The following is a 24,073-nucleotide window of genomic DNA, read 5'->3' as shown; positions in this document are numbered from 1 at the left end:
CTCACCCCCCCGGGGCCCTGTGACAGTTAATTCTCCTCTTCCTACTCCTTATCCCTCTTCTGGGAACCGGCCCCTGCGTTGCTCTGGTTTGCATCAGGGCTTCCAGGCCGAGCCAGCTGGGCGTGAGGAGATGGGGCAGGAGCTGCCTGCTGTCCTCCTGCCGCTCCGAGGGAGAGTTCAAGGCTCTGCACTGCGGCTGGGGTCTGGTGGGGCTGGGAAGGGGAAGGAGAAGGACTCCGGGGGCAGACGGGACTGCGGAGGAGAGTGGGAGCCCACAGGGAAGCTGGAGATGGGCTTTGCTCCGTGGTGTGCCAGCCGGTGTTCAAGCTGGGGGAGAGCGGCCGGGCGGTCGTGGCTGAGATGTTTCCCAGGAGCCACCACCGCCACCAAGGATGGGTTTGGGGACAGGAGGGTGGGCAGCAGCACCTTTCCTTCCCTGCTCCACCATGTCCTGTGCCCCAGGGAGCACGAAGCCACCGTGCAGAGGGTCCCCCTACCCACCACTTCTCTGCAAAAGCCAGTTTGATTTCCCCGGGAGAGAGTTTTGCCACCAGAAAGTGGAGATTTGGTGAAAATTCAGGGAGAAGCAGCCAGCGAAGTGGTTTATCTCGGTCAGGGTGAAGCCTCCGTCCTTCAAACCTTCCTGGGTGTTTGGACTGTATCAGTAGCGAAAGGCTAACACTGGCGTGGGACTGTACCAGCAGAACCAAAATTGTTGTGTTGGGTGTGTCCCCCCGCCCCCAAAATATTGTTCAGAGTCATATTTTGTATTTTTTTTTAACATTTTGTTCCAATTTGGATAAAACCTGGTGAGTGAGATGACGAGATTTCCTGAGAAATGGGGATTCTGCATCTGTGGCCAAGTCTAATCCATTGGTTTACTTGAAAGCTGCCGGCTCCTGCTCCAACCTTGGCCTTGATGCTCCAGGGAGGGAAACGCTGCAGTTTCCGGGAGGAATCGCGGCTCGCGGCCAGGGCAAACACTCCTCCATCCTCCTCCTGTCTTCCCGGGTCTCGGCCAGCTTGTGGATCCCTGGAGGGAATCCCTCTCCCAAGGGATGCAGGCTGCACGCTCCTTCTTGGGTCCCTTTCCGCCCACCCAGGCCCTGGCGGTGGTGGGGACTGGTGTGTGAAGAAGCCGCCCCAGCTGCATTTCCATGCTTAGTTGCTTCGTTCACGGCAGATGGGTCACGCATGTTGGAGGTGACAGGGGACCACATCCCTCCCGGTTTCCGTAGGGAACGCCTCACCCTTTTGGGTAGCTCATGGAGCCGTGTAGCCCAGCTGCTTTGCCATGTATTTATGACCGTGCCTGTGGTACTTGGAGCTACGGTTGGTGGTTACGTTGCTCCCGTTGCCTGGCAGCACGGTGTCTGTTAAACTAAACTATTACACTAAAATAAGTCTGTTTTAAGAGCTGAAACCGAGGAGGGGAAGCAGAGCAGCTTGGCCCTTGCAACAAGCCCATGGCTTTTGAACCAAACCTTGATGGTCTGAACCAAACCCTGGTGCCTTACGTGGAGGCATTTGGGCTGGGGGAGGATTGGTTTTTGGAGACTGCTTGGGATTTTTCCAGATTTTTTTTCCTATGGGGAAGGTCCTCTCCTCCCCCACGCCCCTCCCACTGCAAACACCTCCTGCCCCAGGGGAACAGGAATCCCATGAAAGCATCCCAAGGGTGTCTGTCCATCCATCCCGCACCCTGCCCTGCAGTGCCATGCCTGGTGCGGGCCGGGCCACCGCCTGTCCCCAGGAAGGGTCCCGTGTGTGACTGGGTGGGGGGGGGCCCAGGGGACTTGCAGGAAGCTCCGTAGCACTGCCGAGGATGGAAAAATCCTGGGGATTTGCCCTTTCTCCAAGAAGACATCTGAGCTGGGAGGTGTTTTTCTTTCCATCCAGTCAGCACGGCCGCTTGGAAATTTCCTACGCCAGCTCCCGGCTGTAATGTTTTCATAACGAAACGAACCGTCTGGCAAAGCCCTGAAAAATGATTTGCCAATTAGTGACTTACATCTTTCCTGTAATTTGACCTCATTAGCCTTTATTAAAAAGAAATAAATTAAATAATAATAAAAAAGAGCCAGTCCCCAGGAGCACCTTGCAGAGCCCTCCCAGTTTCTCACCACTGTTTCCCCTTCGCTCTCCTCCCGTCTGGGTGCCGATGCAGTGGCCACTGGCCTGCAATGCCCGTGGCTAGTGATGTTTCTGGGCCAGCTGCATCCCCCCAGTGCTGCGCCCCATTCCTGCAGGCAGCAGGGAGCCGTACACTGTGACCAGGGGCTTTTCTGCCCCATTTTGGTGCTCCTCGCCTGCTGGCAGAGGGGCCTGTGGCTTGGGCAATGGAGGGAATGCTGACTTAGCAGCCAAAAAGGCTTACTCAGCAATGTGAGAAAATGCTTGGAGGTTGCGTTTCCATAGTGCGTTAAATCTGTTGAAACGCACATGACTTTCTGTAACTTTTTTTTTCTTGTAGAATGCCACATTTCTCTTTTGACAATTGTAAACTTATTTTGTTTCCTAGCTGTCCTGTGAGGAAGAAGAGACTGACAGGAGCCAAAAATTGCCCTTTGAATCCCAGCACTGAAGAATGGATTCTCTGTGCAGGTCAGCAGGCAGCTGGGGAGGTAGCAAGTCAGTGTGGTGGCAGCGGTCCTGAAACTGCCATGTTAGAAATTCCCTGTGAAGAAATGGATCAGACAATGGGGGAACAGCAATGCGAGGTTGCTCGCAGGAAGCTTCAGGAAATTGAGGACAGGTAAATGCAGGGATTGAGTAGACTGGCTTTGCTGAGCTTTCCCTTTTTTGGTGGGCATTAAGGGTTAAATCTAGCACTTAGCAGAGTGGTAACACTACTGTGAGCCTGAGATGAACCTTCTGTTCAAGTGATTTCTTTTTAGGCTACTTATGGCTCTGTGAGTCTTGGGGCTGATACTATGATCTGAAATTGAGAGTACTGAATTAGCAAGAGATGCTGAATAAATAACCACCTCTTCACAATCATTATGCAGCATCACTATATATACCATAATGGGGTTTTATGCTCTCTTGTAAGTATCCAGAGCTCAAATTCTAACTGATATTGTGTGGTCAGACTTGGGCTCAGCTTTTTTTTTTTTTTTTTTAAAATGGTCAACTCTGCAGGTTGGAAAAACGTTGCTCAGCAGTCTGCAAAAACGTCGACACATCGAGTTGCAAAAACACTGAGCCATTTGCAACCCCGGCCAGCAGAGCCATGCATGGACCAGTTCTGCCCCTGCCCTAATTTTCCAGTGATGCTGCTGTGGCGTCCCATCCAGGTTTGCCCTTGCCCACCATCAAGTTGGCCCAAGCCCTTTGGCTGCCCACCCTTGGGCCTGCAATTTCCAAAACTCCTGCAAAATTAAGGATCTAAGCAAACAGACGCAGCCGAGCTGGGCCTTCCGGAAGGCTGCGTCAGCGCTGCAGCCGCACCTCTGCCCCCACCACCAGGAGCGGCATCACCAAACATGGTTTTCCCTGATGGCAGAGAAAGCAACGAGGCATGCAAGAACATTGCTGATGGCTCCTGCTCTCTCTAAAGACACCGCAAAAGGAACAGAGGGAAGGCTCCATTAAAGGAGCACACGTGTGCTACGTGTATTCCTCCCTCGTCCAGCGCCGAGAAGGTTTTGGGCCCCGGCTGCTTCAGCTCCACCTGAGAGCAAATTGGACCTCTGTGAGTCTTTTTCTTAAAAGTCTCTGTTAAAAATGATGCTCATGGCCTCGGCCGGGAGACACAGACACAGCTAACACCACCACAGCCCGACCACGCTGCAGTTCTGAATTTATTAGAAACAGCTGTCAGTACATCCTTCTAAAACATTACATGTCAATGTGCTTTATTGCAATTTTTTTTTTATTGCATTTTTTTTTTTGATCTAGAGCAAGTAGGCCCAGGATGCTTAGTGTCTGGGATTTAAAAGCCCAACCATCTAGTAAAAGAAAGTACAGCAAAATTGTAACACACCTGGTGACAAGTACAGTGTTGCATTACTGAGCTAGAAACTACAGGATGACTTGTCTGAAAACACTAACATACAATTGGTTTCCTTATGAAGCAGTTTGTTTCTTTTCTTTAAAAGTTAAACTACATGAATTCCTTTTTTTTTTTTTTTTTTTTTAACCCCCCAACTACACCATAAACGACAGAAGAACAGGTTTTACACAAATAACAAACAAGAGTACCAAAGTTACATGCTGGAATTCATCCGGAAAACAAAATAATCCGATAGCTTCTGGAGAAGCAGGTTCTTAACAGATGCGGTTTCCCTTAAAGAAAATAGAAGTCAAAGAAAAGCAGAAACATTAATGCAAAGGTTGTACAAAGGAGTGTGCTGTTATTTCAGCCCTCGATACAAGATCAAACACCCACTCATGCTTTACATTGAACCACACCTTATACAAAGAGTCCACTCACAAAGGGACACGTACCAACACCACCCATTGCACATCAGCTCTGGACAGGGGGGTCGGGGGGGTCCTACCGAAAGACTGCCTCTCGCAGGAGAGCAAGAGGATTTCTTTTGTTAAACCTTTGCTTGGAACAAAGTTGAATGCTTTTGTCCCAGAGTAATTAACACCCCAATTCCAATTCGGTTTACAAATAAAGTAGTAACCCCCCCCAGGGAAATCCAGAGTTCAGCGTTTCAGAAGCACATATGCAAGATGAACACAATAAACTCCTTTTCATTTGACAAAAACAAACCCAATTCTGCCTAAACACACGGCAGAATGTGCTAACAGTGAATTTTGTTTTATTTTTAAGGGGCAGTGCCACTTACAGCTAATGCATATAAATGTGTACATGAATATATTTTACATATATCTATATACATACAGTACATATACACACACGCGCACACACACACAGATGATGCAGACCATTACAATCCCGTGGTGCAATAAACAGCCAGATATACAAAATTAACAGGTTTCATCAAACATATCTTTGCTGGATGTAGAAGTCACTCACGAAAACAAAACAGACCAAAACCCCCACCCAGCCGACTGAACACGAACCCCCCACCGCTCCCGACGGAGACCAGGGAGCAGTTCCCGGCTGGCCCCGGCATCCTACACCTCCCCTGACGTGACGGGACTGATGCCAGGGGGTGATATTCACCCTTGGACACTTTTTTTTTTTTTTGGTCTTTGGATGCAATCATTTTTCCAAACGATCCCGAGCCCCTTGCTACGAGCGCTTGGCAAGCGCACAGGTACAGCGCTGCTGAGTACAGGGGGAAATCTCAGCCCCCTCGTTTGCCAACGCCGATCTCACAGAAGCAATCCCAAAGGAAGGTGGTGGAGGGAGGCATCAAATTAAAGCTGCTTTCTCTAATACTGGTTGATCAACAAAGCATTTTTTTTTTTTCCTATCAATAAGGGCCCATTCTCACTTTTTTTTTTTGCCTCTGAAGCTCATATTACATTTTTTAAAGGCAAATTTTAGAGCAAATGGTGAGTCTAGTCATCAAATACGATGAGTCTATGCCAATAGCAATAAAAAAAAGAAATGCAAATTCGGCATTAATTGTATGGAGCCAGCCCCAAAGACCTGCACTTCAATCACTGTCATCATCTAAACAGTTAACAGGCGAGACCTCCCTATCTGCCCCTGTGAACAAACAGGAAAGAGTTGAAAAGATTTCAAGAGATTTTTTTTTTTTCCCTTCCCATTCGGTGGAAAGTATTTCTGCCCACAGAATGCAAGATTCACAAAAATGTTGGACAAACTTCATCTAACCCCATCCAAAGCTACTCCTCACGCAGTACTTAACTAGCCGAGCTGCTTCCCGAACAGGCCCATGTTTATTTGGGCTAGTAACTCCACTCCCTTCTCCTGGCTGCACAGGTTGTGCCGAGGGAAATGAGGGGATCAGCAATGCAAGTTCTCCTCCAATACAGAAAGAGAAGCAGGTCCTTAGGGACTTCTACTAATTTCCTGACTATCTCCTTGCATGCACATTTAAGAAGAGTATAACCGATTATTCCAAAGGGAAGGGTCTGCTCTGGCATCTCCTCTTCTCTCATGGTTCAAGGCAGAGGTCATGGTCTGTCTACTGCTTCATCAAACTACAAGCGGAGGGATGCTTTAGGATGCTGACCCTTCCTCTTCGTTAAAGCTATTTGCTTTGAACACTGAATCTCAGCAAGTCTAACCCCCTCACCTCAGAGTATCTTTGTTCTTTGGGAACGTTTTGATTTTGCTGTTCCAAAAGCAGAGGCTGAAAATCAACATAAGGAAACTACACTTAAGAAAAGCTGATTTTAAACATGATCTAAACAAAACAACCCCCTACCCATCACAGTACTTTGTAAAACTGCATTTTTGAACCTGTCTCTTACCCCTCCCGATCCACAAACAGTACCTGTTTCATGTCTGCACAATGCAGCAAGCATACAAGACTCACTAACATTTCAGATTTTTATTCCCTGTTAGTGTAACAAAAATAAAAAATAAACAGACATTCAAAAACAGAAGCGAGATTGTTCAAGTACCAAATAAGGGGCTTTTCCAAACTTAAGGTGTGACACTCCTATAGCAATTCCGCTGTTTTAAACAGCCACAGCGTTCAGTTACGGACACGGTGCCACCCAAGCCTGCAGAGAGCCCAGGATTTGGGGCAACCAGGACCTTCTTCCTTCCCCTCTTCTCCCCAAAACAGCACGAAGTGTCAACATTCATTTCCACAGTCCCCATTACAGTTGCCTGGCTTTGTGAAGGATAAACTTTGATTTTTGCCCCGCTGTGACTAGAATTCAGGTATGATTAAATACAAGCTCTTTTCCTGGGAATGGCTTTTGGTTGTGAAAGTCGTGCTTACACTAGTGTCAGCGAGAAAAGAATCAGGCCCATCACATTAAATGGAAAACTTCTTGACCATCTGCCACATCAAGAGAGATGAGCGTGGAAAGAGCATTTTATTTTTGGCATAAGACAGAGGGCTGTACTGGATGTAACTCCAGATTGCAACTACCAACAGTGCAAAGCAGCAACCCAATCCACTGCTGAAGAGAATAAAAAAAAAAAAAAAAAAAAAAAAAAAACCCCACCAAACCCAAATACAACCCCTAAATCTAGAGCACTCCAGTATCAGAAGGCCGACAATCACATATTATTGCTTCACATACTAGTGAAGCATCTCTCAGGACATCCCTCTGTTTCTAGGTTGGTTCTTCCCATGCTAAGATTACTTGTAACCAATTAAAAAAAACCCAAAAAACAACTAGTAGGAAAAGATTTATAACTTGGTAACTTCAAAAACATGGCACTCCTGGCTGATGCAATGGGGCCAATGGCAACTGTGGAAGTAGACCTGATTTCCATCCTTACGAATACAAAATACTGAATCACCCCTGATCCCTGCAAATATACTTCAAAACAGATTAGAAGAAACTGTGCATATTCGAGTTTCAACATTCCCCCCTCCCCCATTTAACACTGTGCAAAAGTTATTTATTTAACTCTACATATATATTTAATACAATATGGGTCAATGAGATCAGTACTCCTCTAACTGCAGTCCGCTAACAGACGGCTGCTACAACAGTGAGACTATTTCCCCCTTTCCTCATGTCGTTTTGATTCTTAAAAGGAAAACCTTCTTGCATCTTAATGTTTTAAAAGAACTCGGGTTCCTTCGTTTTGCCCTTATGCTCACATTTCCTGTATTTGTTCTAGGCTTAACAGCCGCTTTTCATGCTAGGGTGTAATCCTGCACCTCACGGGGCCATTTCTGATTTCTCAGTCATGCAAGTGTAGAACAGCTCCTGGAAACTGTGGGTTTTCTCACAGGTCTAACGCTACTGAGCAAACAGAATTAGGCTGAGCACGATGAGTGCAGCAGGACCAAGCCCTTGCCCCATGGATCACACCAGCTGCATGTGTCAGTTGGTTTTATACCCATTTGCATTTGCCCCATGAGTGCAAAACAGATGCGAAAAGAATCTGTGCAACGGCACGTGAGAGTCAATCGGAGCAGCTGGGACTTCAGGTGCCTAAACCAAACACAGAGGGATACAGTGGCAAAACACAGCCTCGTAGAGACTGCCGAGGATAACAGAGCCAAATATGAGGGACGTGGGCTTAGTCTGCCCTGATCTGAAGGTTTGGGCAAAACAGAATTTCAAAGAATGCTTCAAGATGGCTTATTGGCTCCGAGTGCATCATTCGCAGCAAATACATCACCTGTGATCAGCAACGAGATCTCAGAGAGCGAGGGGCCAGAATCCCAACTCACTCGCACCACTATAAAGCCAAGCTACCTTCACAGACGCCAATGGAATTACACTGTATTTACCTTGGCAGAGCCGGGGCCGGAGCCTGGACCAAGACCTCACAGGATCAGTCAGATTCCACTACAGGGAAACTTCAGACAGTCCCGCTTCGCTATCCCGCTGCTGTCAGTACTGCGAGGGTGTGCCAGGATTTGTAAGCCTGAAAGGGGACCTGTGCTTGTTTAAAACAAAACTGAGCCCTATCTAAAAACAGGTCAGACATGGAACACTTTCCTCAGGTTGCCCATGTCGCAGAAACAGGGATCAGAAATACATGCCCCATCAGCCTCAAACGTTAACATCGTAAGAGGAGAGCCCAGCGAGATCGCAAAGGCAGAGACAACAATCAGACCCTCCTCTCACACAGGTTTTTCCACAGGCATGAAGCATCTGGCCATCATTTGTGCCTTCGAACTGATTTCCCTCATCGGGCATTTGGACTCAGCCCAGCACCAAGGGAACGCTAGATGCACACGGGGTGTGAGAATGACAGCTTTACAGCTACCAGATTAGAACTGCAAACTATCCAAGAGGTAGGGCAAGTTTCTTTAAAAAGAAAAATTTCCATGTCCATATACTACTGAGGAATCCATTCCAGATTTTCACTACAAGCAAAGGCTACATCTCATTTTAACTTTTCTTTGGAAAGTGGGAGAGAAGGAACACACGAGCAGATGTGGGTCACTTTGACATAGCAACTTGCATGCACTTTCTTCTCCTCTCACCCAGTTTTGGTTAAGTTTTGTAGGGTTTAATTTAATTAGAAAAGTGGAATCTACGGAACTCTTTTCTTGAAGATTGCACTCTGGCTGATTAGAAAGTGCCTAGGATGTGTCAGGGTCATTAGTGCAAAATAAAACATCTCACAGGCATGCCAGGCAATTAGGCTACCCTTTCTGCAATGGCTGACAGCGCTCCAGCCTTGTCATTTCCCTGCTTGCAAATTCATGACATTCAGCGAAATAATACTTCTAGTGTAAACATTAAACATCAACAAGCCTGGCACTACTTCCCAGGAATTATAGAAAAAAAACCAACCCATTTGAACAGGAAATAAGCCCCAGGGTCAGAAACAGGTCTCGAGCCTTCTCAGACCTGCATGACTGTCTGCTTCCTGTCCTGCACAATGGGTGCATTGCAAGGGAACCGCTTCCAGTTACAGGAACAAAAGTAACTTTCAAGGTTGCACACTGAACAATTACTTTGCCAGTTATGCTTTGATGCCAAGTGGTTCAGTTTGCCAAATTCAGCTCTTTTTCATTTTAGAAGCTTAAGGAATGGAAATAAGCTGCTTTGTATACTTTCCAGGGAGGGGATTTACTGGATGATTGCTACACTTGACAAAGCCCAGGACTACCCACTCCAGTATTTGACAGCAGCCCTTGCCAAAGGATGGTACCAGACTGAGGAGTACGGCTCTCTCCCCTTCCTGTGTTTTGCATCATGTCCAAAATAACTACAAGGGAATTTAGATCCTACCAGTGTAAAATCTTGCTTGGCTGCAGCAGTGCGAGAGTTCGGAACCTAGCTTGCAAAAAACAAATCGGAGGTCTGTAATTAGCACGCTCACTTCTATACAACTGGAAATGACTACACCTCATGGAAGAATTTGGTACAATAAGCCATCCATAAGCATTCGATTGCACCTACCTCTTCTATAGCAAAATCAAGTGTTACAAGAGTCTGTCACTGTTCAGCAAGAGAACTGCAACAGGTGAGTGCAAGCTTCAGTCTAGTTTACATCCTGAAGCACTGTATCATTAAAAATTGAAACCAGAATTCAAGAGTGAGGAATGGGAGGAAGGGGAGTGAAGAAAGAGGAGAGTGAGCAATTACATCAGATCAGACAAATTTAGTGTTTTGAAGCCACACTATGTTTAGCTTTTTCCTTTTATTTGTTTCAAGTTTTGGTGTAGAAAGTATGTGCGGATGCTAATGCAACCTTCCCCATAAGTGCTTGATCTAGCAACGAACAAAGTTTTGGTGTGTTCAATTTGGTTATAAATGTTTTCTTTAAGTGAAGACCTGTAGTGCCATTGAAACCAAAACTTTGTTACTGTTGGCAAAAAAATAAAGCAACTTTTCTTTACAAGCATTTTTCCATTTAAATAAAAACCTGAAGCTTTCCCATAATTCCTTTGGTCTTCTCTCACCAAATTTCATGCTACCTCAAGACAAGCCCTCTTTTGGAAGTTCGGCTGAATCGCAGTGAAGCTGCTAAAATTAATAGAGAAGAATTGCTGTGGTAGAGTTTCCCCCCTAGTTTCTTGGGAGTTTAAGACTGAAGGACATTACTGATGCCTCAAACAGAGGCTTCAAATTGTCTCTACAAGAACAAGAGAAAACAAAATCCGATTAGAAGTTCCACTGAAGGTGCCTGGCAAAAAATTAGCTCCACAAAATGATGTTTTGCTTCCAGTATTTTTGTATGCATTGTGTTGAGTTTATTCCCCTCATAAGGAAACAAAAGTATCAGTGTAAAAGCACAGCTGAGCTTTTAAGGTAGCACCAGGACACCTACACCCAAGTTGTCGTCTTGTTGCTGCTAGGCCTCTTTTTGATTCACATTCACAGAATCACTTCTTGTGCAAAACAAGCAGTCTAAGGAGAAAGAATGCCCTCCAAGTTCTAATAAAAATTGTAGAAAAGAATCCAAGATAGCCAACACTTTCCTCCTCCCCAAAATTTATCTGCAGAGAGAGGGCGGCATCTGTGCGTAGACAGGATAGGCAAGCCTGACATTTAGGGAATCGTTGTGTTGGACAAGGGATGTCTGCTGGTAATGAAGAACCAAATCCTTAAGCGTGCTGTACAGGTTATATGGTTCTGCAAACCCGTAACCTCTTGGAGTGCTGTAGATCACACAGTGTTTCACTTCTCCATCAGCTCTGCAATGAAAGAAACCAGGAGAGTTTAGCATCAAAGGACAAACCCAAAGTGACAGTCTATTAACAATTAACTAATGCAGCAACCCTGCCAGTCACTAAATTACATAATGGAGGACCCAGCAGATGCAAGTTGAGGAGATTAATACAGTCTGTGAAGAAACAGTGCTTCAGGGCATGTGATTAAACACTCTTGCATAATAATCCACATAAGAGGCCTCTTCTATCCCAGCAGTACAACTCCCTACTGCATTGTTCTCTGGACGTTTCTTGGAAAAAAAGTCAAGAGCTTAACCAAGAAGACAAGCACCTGAAGTCAGCTATGACTTTGTGTTCAACTTATCTGGAAACCTTTCTATCAAGCAAAGAAGCCAAACCCCAGAAATTCTTAGGACCTACAGAGTATTTCATGAAACGCAGCACTAACCTCCAGTGCACATTTTTTAATGTTAGGCATGGCATGGGTTCAAATTGGTTCATTACCTGAAGTCATAGCGACTGAGTCCCTAACTTGGCAAAGCAGTTACTGCAACACAGTATTTCCAAAGCTGCTAGAAAAATTTATCTGCCAGAAAGATCAAGTATTATGTAATCCCTATTACAATCCAAGTCACATGCAGAAACAGGTTATGTTATGCCATCCTTTTGCTATCTTGTAGTATGATACCAACCAAGCAAAGTATCTGATGAACCCATCACTTCCGTGACTGTGACAAACAGTATCTTGAATATAGCAGATACTACAATCTTCAGTTACCTTGAGGTGATACACCTTCATGTATTAATTTCTCAGATTTGCTTTCAGAAGCAATTAACTTCATGTGAAATAAATCAGTGAAAGCCACTTTGCTCTCCAGAACAGGCTCAAAGGGTTTTTAGATAATGGAATCAAAGTATTTCTGACCTCCATTACACCAGCATAAAATGAAGTGAAACACAAGAAATCAATGCAGGGCTGTGTGAATGTCATAAAAACTACCGCTCACAAATAATGTCTCCTCTGAAGCATCGCTATTACCTTAAACATACAAGAGAAAGCATCTAGAGTTGGCCATGTCTGAAAATGAGAACGAAAGATGTTACACCTTTCCAGACCTGTTTTTCTTCTTCCAATGTGTTCCTTGTCAGGGAAGAATATGGGAAAATTTGGCCTTAATTTACTTAGGACTGTAGACCTTCAAGTTGGGATACTTCAGAATTTTGTACTAGCTGCTGTAGCAACTAAGAGACCTCTAGGACTACAGTTATTGCACATTCAAAACACACTTTTGCAACAAAGCTTTTACCATGTTAGTCTTCCTGCAAACACGCAACATATTCCAATGGATAAGCCTAGGCTAGACCTGGCTTTTGTTCTCCAAAATAAAGAGCTGTGGTAGAGATTTATGAATTGAGTAGTTAGAACAAAAAGGAAAATGCACTTACACCACAGAACAAGCATAACATCCTTTCTTGCTACTCTCTCGAATTAAAAATGCTCCATCAGGTTTCCCACAGAGCAAGTCTTCTGCTTGTATACGGTTGAGATCCCCAACAAACCAAGTTTTCTCATCATGATGTGGAAGGTTTTCATCTTCTTCATTCACAAAGTATGTGCTAAAAGAGAAGATAAATTTAACTTAACCAGTCAGTGGTCAGTAAAGGAGTTAATAAGCAAAATGATTTATTTTTGCAGAAATCATTCAAAGAAATACCAGAACACACTCAAATTAGGAGGTCAGGCTCTCAATGGACAGATATTAAAGGTTTCAACTTAGAACTTAATTGTTCCAACTTTGTTTAATCCTAAATGCTTCAGCAGAGTTGTTGCCTCACATAGCATATAGTTCCCATAGAGAATGTCTCCCTTTTTCTGCAGTCCTTTACTGAGAAACTCATGTTTCATACTAGCAAACCCCACAAGAGAAAACACTTATTAATGGAACACTTCTTAGTAAAATTATATGTGTGACACTTACTCATCAATATTTTCGTTTTTGATCCCCAGCCAGTCGTTTATTCGCTTCTGTCTCACCCCTTTGTGATTGAGCCATCTACCAGAAGAAGAGAGCATTAATACATTACTTCAGAGTACATGTACAGGTTTTCCTACTGAGCAGGATGAAGCTCAGACACAATGTCCCACAAAGAAACAGTCTGCAGCTTAGTTTGCTCTCCAGTAGCAACAACCATAGATTCCATAAGAGCACTTTCTTGCATCATCTTCTGAGATGCTGCCTTTACTGGGCAATAGCAAAGAGAAGCCACGAAGCAATGTCTTAAATGGAAAAAGAAGAGGCTACAGCTGAGGAAGAAGTACTGCCTCTGCACAGAGCAGGCCAGAAAGGAAGCTGAATACAAATTATGACAGCTGCCTGTGTCCATTGGGAAAACAAAACGGGTACTGCCACTGGCTTCTTCTAACCTCCTAACATCACCTTCTGAGATAGCACGTTTCCTTGTCTTCTGCCAGAATCCTATTGCACCCAGTCCAGCACAAGGACATTAGAAGTTGGGTAACAGAGGTGTCAGCGAAATCAAGGGTAGGTGTGAGCAACATCTGCTGCACCCAGCACAGAAAATACTAACCTCTGTTGTATCAGCAGGCACAGATTTTGTTTATAGCTCATTTATCTTAAAGGTTTTATTTACAGGAGTTGCAGAACGTGCACCTAGTTGTTGTGGCAGGCTCTTTTAAGTCTGACAACAGCATAATAAAGGAATGAAGTCATGAAGAGGCCAACCAATTACTCTGACATTCCATGTCAGAATGTAGTACCTTAGCGCTCACAGAACTTTGGTTATGAAAAGAAAATTAAATTCCCATTATCCTGATAGAAACAGTCATTAATCAGGTTCATCAAAGACACTACACTGAGGTACAGGTCAGGCTTACTTACACAAGATACTGATCTCTGATTTTGCGGAGTTGAATTAGGTCAGGCTTGATACTATTCATTTTCTTATCAGTCTCCCTGTTGTCCAGAGCTTGTTTCTTCAAATCTTGTTCCAGGCGCATTTTACTATCATGGATTTCACCCAGGCGTGATTTTAATTTTTCATAGTTCATCATTATCCTGCAAACAAGTGCAATATTTGAGAGATGAGGTCAAACCAGTCTAGAAGGACTAAGCCTTACCAGTACCACTTTTATATAAGAGTATCACAAGAACTACTGTAATGGCAGCTCCTCCCTTTGACTGCCTCATCTTAACACAAAAATTACTGTAAGAGTGCCAGAAAAGGACCTCTTGCCAGAAGACCTACCACCCTTTTGCATAGTTTGAACCTTCCGTTTACCCTAATATATTTCCTTCTGGCAGAGATTCAGGGACAAATTATCTCTAGGAGGGTAAGCTAGAACAGATTCCTCCTTCACTGTCAGATTCACTTTTTGGTATATCAATTATGCAATCCCACCATAAGTACCAGTACTAGCAAGATTTCAAATGCAGACTTCAATTACTGATCAAGAGCCACCAAGAAGCAACACTGCTAGTCTCTTCATTCGAGATTAGCTTGCAGGTTTGGTACAATTCAGGAAAATAACTTATTTGCCCTGTTAATTGATCTTTAGTCAAAATGAAGCACCACAATCACAGAGTAAAATTGTTATGAGTAACTGTTTTCAGTCTAAAAATCTCCTGGAGGTTACTCTACCATGATCCATAAAGCACTGTGTCAAGTTAGGCGCTATACTTGATGTTTCCTCAAAGGCCCAGACACAGCTCTTTCTGTTAGTATCTTCACAGAAGGGCAATTTCAAATGAGGCCCTTGCTGAATTTCTGTTAGAAGACCACTATCCACCACCAAGTAGTGGCAATCAAACACTCATCTTCTCTGAAAGTGACTAAAACTGACTATGGATTATGAGATTTACCAGATCTATGCCCATTTTGCAGTTTACAAGTAAAGGTTTTTCTGAATTATATTCTGAGCAAATCCAAATAGAAGTGGGATAATAAAACACAGCTATTATTTCCTGATCCTCATCACAGTATCTTGATTTACTGAAGAGAGAATAATCCAGAGATCTTTCACGTCTTCTGTCTACAATGAAATTCCCTGACAGAAGAGGGCTTTACTGAAAGTTCAGACACCTTGAGGGAAGGTGTCAGAGTAATTACTGAGTTTACAAAGTGTTTTATATGATGCAATATTATATAAAATCATTTCACGGGAGTGTCAATGTGGACACTAGCTCTTACTTGTAAGCAAACAACCTCAGAGCCTACCGTTCAATTTCTTTGTCATTCCCCTCCCTGCGAAATCGCTCAATGTATTCTTTGCTGTATCGCTCTTGTGAGTGGCACTGTTCCTCAAATATCTTAATAGTTTCATTAAATGCTTCAATTGCGGTCCTCTTCATCTGAATTTCCTATGTGAGGAAAGAGTCCTTCATCATTTGTTCATGATACAGATCACAATGCAAGACTCAGTTATGTTCCCTAAACTGACTGAGAAGATGAGCCTCCCCCTGCTCCCCCCAGATAAAATATGATTAATCAGTTTTAAATTTAGTCAAATGTTTGAGTAGAGTCAGGGAAGTCCAGGGAAGACTTACTCCCTGTAAGTCTACCCTCCTCCCCAACAAGATGCTCTCTATTAGGCTGTAAACCCCTCAAATATTTTAGTCATATTTTCCATCTTAGTTTGCAGGAAGACTGCCAGTAAACCTTCTCCCTATATATGAACTATCTTATTTTACAAGAAGCAGTCCAAATACTATGTTCACACTTCCTTAATGCTTAATATCTGGTATCTGATTTGAACACAACTTCATAAAAAACCTGGACAAACCCCTCTACAATTCTCACTGCAGGATACAGCAGCTGGAAATACTCAGCAGCCAAGAAAGAAGTCTGCAGTGCAAAGCTTGAAGGTGATTGCATTCTCCACCGTTCTACTTTATACTAGGAAGCTCAGCTCCTCTTTCCTCCTCAGCACACACTGTATCTTTAGGACTATCAACAACAAGTAATGTTCACTGTTTCCATCAACTTTGAAACCACCTTGCTCTATTCCACAATTTACTAAGTTTTTTCCTTGTATTTTCTGACCTTGGACTGCCTTTATTAGCCATAACAGGTTAAAATATTTTTTTTCCACTTTTTAAACAACAAGAAACAGACTCTACAGATAGCTAAAGTGGAACCAACCTGTGATGTTCTGGTATATTCTTCATACAATTTGTCGTACTCTTTACTCTTTTCCTGATACTGAGCATGGTATTCTTGAAGCTTTTTACCTACAGCATCTATATTATCTTCTTTCACCAACTGATCCTGTACATACAAAAAGCTATTAAGTCTTCAAGCAAAGCAGGTTTTCCTTAAGAGTATTCGTTCATCCACTTATGCACATTTGCACTTTACTGCTATTAGCATTAATTTTATAATCAGGTTTCTACAGAACACAAACATTGTACCTAAATCCCCCTTCCTTCGTGCAACAAGTTCCACAGCTTACAGACAGTAGGAACTGGAACTATGGGATACCAAGAACTCTGCCAAAATACTAAGCTTCCAAAACCACACTACAGCTTAGATCTAGGATTGTTATTGCCTATTGGAGAAAGGAGGAAGTGAATTGCTTGGAATCTGAAGTTGAAGATCAGAGTATTTTTTTTGCAGAAAGCTCTGCAGTTCTTCTTCCTTAACGTAAGACACTGTCTCTAGCTACTGAATAAAACTTGAAAAAAATATTCTTGAAAAATTTAGCTTGCTACACAAAGAGCAAGCAGCTGCATGGTTCATATATGCTTCAAGGGCAACACTGTCTAGAACTGCTGCATGTCAGGGTTTCCCATCTCTATTGGGCTGGCTCAGATGGAGACGGGAAACTTGACAAAATGAAGAAGCTTAAATGGCTAGACAACCTGGAAGACCCATTATTACAAGCAAAGTGAGGTCAAGTGTGAAAACTCACCTCTTTTTTCCAGTTTAAAAAAAAAAAAATCAGATTTCACAAAGAGGAAAAATCATATACACATTTGCAGTTTTTTTCTTGTCTGCACCAATAGCTATTGGGGTCCAATGAAGATCTTACCTGCTGGTATCGGGACACTGGATACATCAGCTTCACATCAAGCTTCGGGTTATACTGAGCAAGAGACTCATTGCGATAGTGGTTAATCAGTTCCACAACTGAATTAAACGTCAGTGGATCAGAAAAGCCATATTTTCCGTCCCGATGATAGATCTTTATCAGCTTATTATTGCCACCCTTCCTGTAAAGCAGTACAGTCATTTAGAAGTTTTACTGTGTACCTCCTAACCTAACCAAAGGCTGCTAATAAAGACACCAGTGAAATTCCTGGGTGAGTGGCTTTGACACTGTACACCTTCATAGTGTTTCTTTACATACTAGCAGATATTGGTAGTTTAAGAGTCAACACACTCAGAATTATCAGCAGATATTATTTGAACAGGAGCAAAGCCCAAAGTAAATCTCTTCCTATGTGTTCATTTTGAAGCCAGCTTATGGTATTTAAGACCTAGCTCTGCCAGAAGTTTTGCAAGGGAAAAGGAGGATGTTGCAGGCTGAATAAGGGAGCCATATGAAAACCCAAACCCACAATTTCCTGCAATTTGGGGTCACTAATAGTATACAACTGAGTATACATTTATACAGTGATTAACAAGTCTTTTGATTTATGGATGCTAATACAGGATACATGAACCTAAACAAAATCCTTTGAGGATTACAAGATGGTTGTAAGTTTAGGACTTTACATTAACCAGATTTATACATTCTAGCAGTTTCCACATATAGTGCTTATTGCTTCCTTTTTTTCCACCGACTGTTTAGACAATATCCTGTCCTTCCTGCACTCTGAGTTTTGGTTCCGAGGGACATCTGTGTTCAGCAAAATAACCAAATCATGCCAAACCTTAGTGCACAAGCTGTGAACCTCAAGGCAGAAGTCAAAGCAGAATTTAAAAGACACCCTTGGGCTCAAACCTGCCATTAAGACAACGGAATTTCACAGCAAGATCAAATATCTACCCTATCATAGAAACTCCCAAAGGTGTGCTACACAGGCAGTGGTTTATGCACCTCGTCTGTTTGCCTCTAACAACCAATCTTGGGAGCCTGGCAGAGGCAAGTGGCTGGACAGGCTGGGCAAGGCACCAGCAGCTAGTCACATGAGGTCTGCTGTCTAACTGCAGTAGTCAGGGCTGGGGCAGCTCCGGGAAGTCTGCCACTTGCAGACAATTTTAATGAAGAAAGGAACATGGCTCCTATTCAATATTTCCTAAACTTTAGATCAGAAAGCACCAGATACTCTTTTTGCAAAGACGCTGTGTTCAATTTTCCAGAGCTGCACGCTGACGAGATATTCAACACACTCCCATTAATCAAAGCCCTAGTTTATAAATACCTTTTACCTTAGCAGTTCTGAAACTATAAGCACTACTGAGCAGCTCTCCCTCCCTGAGTCCCACCTAATCTACACAGAAATCCTGAGAGCAGCGTTTAGTGAGGGACAGGATTCAATGCACAGAACAGAACCAACTACCAGATCTGGCTATACATTTGCTCATTCTGTGATCCACAGTACCTTTGGGAACGTCTCTCAACTTGAGCCACGTCAGCTTTACACAGCCACTGCTGTCACTGGTATAGCAACTAGCTACTCAGGGTTTTACTGTGTGGACTACAACTGCTCAATGCTTACCGTAATGTCAGAGTGTAGTCTCCCTGCATCTTGGTTGATGCATCGCGCACCAGGAATGTTCCATCTGGCATGTCTCGTAATTTGTCATTAACTTCTTCCCTGGAGAATGGAAAGGAAGGCAAAATTAGAAGCATTAAGGACATGATCATCTTTACCACAGGTATCAATATTGGAGCCAGTAACACCAGCATGCATAAAGAGTTCAATCTTCAAAATACAAGGCAAGCTTCTTTCACACTCAGCCTGTCCAGTCTTTTAGGCCATCTAAAGCAAGTCTGAACTTAGGTAGTTATACTAAAAAATAGCAGCTGCAGTCAACTGCCACAGGAAGAATTCTCTGTTTAAGCAACAGTAGTGGCTGTGTCTCAGAGTTCACAACCTTTCTCTGTAATCTGCTCAGGTTTTAAAGTCCACACTGGAAACAGGTGCCCTTTGAGAAGCCTGTCCTGACCTCTTAAGAAAGGGTCTCTAGCATCATAGCTCAAAGGTGTCTAGAGTTTAGCACAGTTTTAGTCTCAAGAGACTCATTATTGGCTTAACTCTGATCTTATTTACAGCTGTTTTAAACCACTACAACCTTGCTAGCCTCAGTGCAACTTTTCCGTATTTACAACTGAAGCAAAAGGATACTCAGTCCACAGCTTTAAGCTAAATCAAGAAATCTTTTAGTGAAAGTGAGTACCTGTCAGCATTAAGAAAATTATTACAGCTGAAGAGTTAAGGGTCTTGCCAGGTTTGACTGTTTCACCCAGATTACATATCTCTCTTTATAACAGCTCCCTCACAGGTTCTTAGAAGCACTAAGCCCTTTTTAATACAATCATTTGGAAACTAAAGGTTATCAGGTAGCCTCAACATTATCTAAGTGAGGTAGGAAGCCTACTTGAATCTTAAAAAGAAAAGTCAACAGCAGCTTTTTTGTTCAAATACTAAGGAACAAAAGTATTCTTACAAAATAGCCTTAGTTTTGATTTAGCTGCCTGAAAACCATTCTGTTAGTAAAACTGACTCCTATTATGTATCACATGCATATCCACTTACTCCTCTCAGAACATTTTACAGATTGGATCCAGTTAACTCCAATGGCCTTCTTCTTTTTGAATAGATACATACGGTCTAAGGGCTTGGGCTTATGCCTGTAAATTGCACCCTGGAGCTCGTGACAAAGTTTTCAGCACAAAAATTTTCAGACTGAAGAACATGGCTCCTGCCCTGACAGCCCAATGCAGTCCATACCTGCTGGCTGTCAAATTACAGTCATAAACAATTCCATCTTTACATGTGCGTGTATCACATTTTAACCTAATAAAGCCACTCCAATGTAATTTGTACTGCATTAGCTCCTGCCATCACGTGCACTGTTAATTGAGGAACAAATCCACAGTCAATAAACTGATACCAGTATTGAGCAGTTTTAAACAAACCCTGCCTCATGGGTTTTGAGATCAGGTTTTGCCACTCTGCTTTGATTTAGAATTAACAGAAAAATATCACTGCCGAGGCCCTTCAAAAGCAAGATCTATGCGGGTTTGCTTTATAAAGATAAGGGTGGTACAATAAAGATATGAAAACTTTATTTCCCTTCTCAGAGCGTCAATGAACTACCGTGGCAAACACACTCTTCTTTCCTCTATCTGAAAAAGTGTTTCAAAGTTTTATGCGCACAAGTTTGAGCAATTCCTGGTCACACTCCTGGCATGTTTATGTTTCCCCTTAGAGTTCCAAGTTCTAGACTCTTCAGAAGTGCCTTAAGAGGCAAAGAGATGACTGGACACTTCAGTTCTTTTATGCAATTAAGTATACAAACACTGGCACTTCATCTTCTGAACCTAACCCAAGCCATCTATTTTCTCAAGCGCATTAGAATAGGGTTTTCTTAGGAGGTAAAACTTAATTTATTTGGTATGTGTCTATATCATCTGCTCAGTATAGCTGGTGAAGGTTAGCATTTGTAAGAGCTATTTTTGTACCACCATGTAATAGAAATTAATACAGATGAAATTTTAATCAAATGTTAAAGAAACCAAAAATAAGAATGCAACTCCTTCTATTGTGAACAAGGCTCCTACTGAAAGTTTGCTGAACTGCATCCATCCCAGCGTTTTATGCTTACAAAACGCTATTAGCTAGCATATTCAGAAGCACTTTTCTTTTGAACAAAATAATTTATTTTATTTTTTTTTAAAGACTTTGCGTATCTGAAGAAATTTAGAAACCCAAAATAATTGTCACCAAGACTGGCAATATCTGTACCAGAACAGTAACAACTTAAACACAGGTCCTGAATCCAGCCAAGTACTTTAATTTAGGTGCTTTGCCAAGTATAGTCCTGAAGCATTTCCCTCCTGTACAATGCTGCCTGAAATAGGCAAAAGAAAATTCTTTTTCTCTTGAATTTTAACAGGTTTATTCTATTTTAAATAACATTAACAAAATTCAATCAATATATTTTAGTAATATTGTTTACCTTGAGATGTCCCCCCAGTACCACTCTGCTTCCTGCAGAGAGAAACTGGAATTGTCCTTTATTCCATTCGTATTGACTGGAGTCATTGGTTTGGGGGGCTTTGGAGGAAGAGCTGAAAATGAAGAACAGATTAAAGAAAGGTAAATAGGGGGAAATAATCACTGAACTGTTCATGAAATATGACAGTGAGAAAGCAAGAGAAAGTGTGCATCCTGAACTTGGATTTCAAGCTCTCTCAAGATAAATGGAATTTGTAACTTTTAAAGAATTTTAAGTCAACAGCTGCACTGTGATCCCAGATTTCCCAGTACTCAAACCAAACACGTGCTTGAGGAAGGGGAAAGGGAAGGAGGATGAGGAAATAAGAGTTTTGTTAAAAGGAAGACTGGCTGAGGCATGACTACAAGGGCAATCACTACCTAAACCTCCAAACAAGCTACAAAGGTGTATTGTGTTTGAAAGCCACAGCCTGGAGAGCACTGTGCACCGCTATGGAAACACCCCAGTTGCTCAGGAGACATCACTCCTTATGCCTATCCTTAAAAGCAAACAGGTGGACTCTTCCTCAGAGGGAAAAATGCTGCTAGTGAGAGAAGCGGTGGCATAACCATAATAGACACAAGGTTCACGTTTCATACTAATTTGTCATTTACATTCCCGTTAGAAACAAAAGCTGTGACTCTGAATACTACAGGACACGAGGTGATAAAGGAAGGGGATGAAGGAAGGCAAAAGGGGACATTAGGTCATTATTAGAGTGCCTGTACCACTTTACATAGCTGAAGTGTTCACCACAGGAAAGGACATGCTACAAATCCCTGAATAACAATCAGAACTGCACATCTGTAGGCCTAGTGCATACCTGCCCAGAATTCCCCTATTCTGAATTCAAGGCAAACAGGCTTTTACTTCTGTTCTCAAAATAAGTTACACAATATAAGGGCATACAATGCACTGAAGCTCTTTCTATTTGGTCAGTTTTTGCTCAAACTACTTTATCATGGCCTTGAATATAAGCCTTACATCAGGAGCAATTCAGTAGCCACAGGCATGCTTATGTATTGGTAGAGACTTGTCTGTCAGGAGAACTGCATTACACCATTTTCTCTGAGAAAGATGTCTTGAGTGCTCTCCCCTGCTTTACAGAGGCTAAATGCTTCATCAAGAACACTACCACTGAAACCAAGCATTCTTTAGGTATTTCATGAGACAGAGTGTTTTACAGGGGCAGGTAACATTTGAATTCAGCGTAAGAAAGCAGCTACATACATTGATTTGCTACTAGCACATTTTTAAGTCAGACCCATAACATCTGTGCTCCCAGCCCTATGCCCTAGCCATCAGATTACACAAGCATCAGCAAGCAGACCTGACACACGCTGACAACAACCATCTTTCAGACACACACAATCCCAGTGCACAAGTAGAAATACAAATAAAGGGAGCAGAAAGAAGATTTTGATCTCTAGCTCCAGCGTGGAATGGCTTAACACTGAGAGGTGTGCTACTTGGCACCATCCATCTGCTCACCTCCGAGCCACACCTCCCACATTAAAGAAGAGAAAACAGTGTTCCAACTGCAGTTCCAAATACCATTTCATGTTGAATATGCAACACAGTAACTTCACTGTTCTCAGACAAACCAGTAGAATCTTTAATCGAGCCAATCTAAACTAAATCTGAACCTTGACCCAGACGTTTGCACCTAGGGGTTGCTGACCAAACACCTGATTCAGATAGCAGCATTCATTCTGTGGGACTGAGCATTAAACCATAGCATACAGGTTCTTTTTATGGGGTGAGCAGAGAACTTTCAGGTGTGCACATATCTATTGAGGCAATAACAGGTCTTGTTATAAAAGGAAGGTTAAAACCTTTGGATTCGGTGAAGTAGCTTCCTGGTTAGGAGGCTTCAGTTACTCCTAGCTCAATTACTACAGTTGTTTGTATCGCACCTATTTGTACAAAGCATCATTGAGAGCAAGACACAGTTCTAACCCTACTTTGCTTCAAGATCCCAGACCTATCCCACTTTTGCAGGGTCAGAGGAGCATGTATCCAGGCTAAGCCTGTAGAATCAACTGTGCCCTATGCTGTCCCATCTCCTCCACTAAAAGTTCCTGAATTAGAAAGCGTCTTCAGGTCTTCCCTCCTCCCCACCTCTTATCTGGGCTGTGCTACCCTACATGCTCTAAGCAAGCGACAGGACACACACAGTGGTTGAGTGCCTGTACATGGCAGTAAATCAGAGTTCAGAAAACCTATAGCTGTTCTGATCTATTCCAGATTCTTCTGTAGCTTCTGAGTCACCAAGTACATGAAGATTCATCTGAAAAAAAAAAAAAAAAAACCCAACAAAATACAACACAGAACAGCATGGAGAATTCTTAGAAAACTATACCAGCACCAGCAATTATTTCACTGGGTCTTGCAAGTTAAGGCTTGGGCATATCAAAAACTTCAAGGTATTTTACAGTGTAAAAGCCTGTTTTACACTGGTAATAGGGGCTTTCCAGAAGAGGCTTTCAAGTATTCTCTAGAGTACTTGAATACTTCTCTAGCCCTCCTTATAAGATTAAGTCTTGCTCTTTTATATACTGTGGAATTATTTAGCAGCTTTGTTAGGGCTCATTCCAAAGCACCGGGCACAGAAAAGCAAACTAAGACCAGAAAGGTAAGGAACAGGAATTTGGCATATGGACACAGAGCACTAGATATTACACCAAGTGTCCTTACTACAGGGTTGGTTTCCCCCTCTCTTTCCC

At 42.8% G+C, this 24,073-nt stretch overlaps 1 protein-coding gene across 1 annotated transcript in view; it reads right to left on the bottom strand.

The window, feature by feature from the left end:
* Positions 1-10,434: 10,434 nt before the first annotated feature.
* PIK3R3 (phosphoinositide-3-kinase, regulatory subunit 3 (gamma)) overlaps positions 10,435-24,073 on the bottom strand; it is a 75,971-nt gene continuing 62,332 nt past the window's right edge. Inside the window, exons 7-15 of the mRNA XM_009884844.1 lie at positions 21,309-21,420; positions 18,842-18,940; positions 17,209-17,389; positions 16,320-16,445; positions 15,396-15,538; positions 14,060-14,236; positions 13,139-13,213; positions 12,606-12,776; positions 10,435-11,183 (exon numbers count right to left, since the gene is read on the bottom strand). Coding sequence (XP_009883146.1) covers positions 10,982-11,183; positions 12,606-12,776; positions 13,139-13,213; positions 14,060-14,236; positions 15,396-15,538; positions 16,320-16,445; positions 17,209-17,389; positions 18,842-18,940; positions 21,309-21,420 — 1,286 coding nt within the window. The 3' untranslated portion in view covers positions 10,435-10,981. The remainder of the gene's footprint in view (positions 11,184-12,605; positions 12,777-13,138; positions 13,214-14,059; positions 14,237-15,395; positions 15,539-16,319; positions 16,446-17,208; positions 17,390-18,841; positions 18,941-21,308; positions 21,421-24,073) is intronic.

Source organism: Charadrius vociferus, unplaced genomic scaffold, assembly GCF_000708025.1.
Source record: "Charadrius vociferus isolate BGI_N301 unplaced genomic scaffold, ASM70802v2 scaffold163, whole genome shotgun sequence".
Taxonomy (NCBI): Eukaryota; Metazoa; Chordata; class Aves; order Charadriiformes; family Charadriidae; genus Charadrius; species Charadrius vociferus.
Note: the sequence above shows the minus strand (reverse complement) of the source record. Positions and strands in the feature narration are given on the sequence as shown.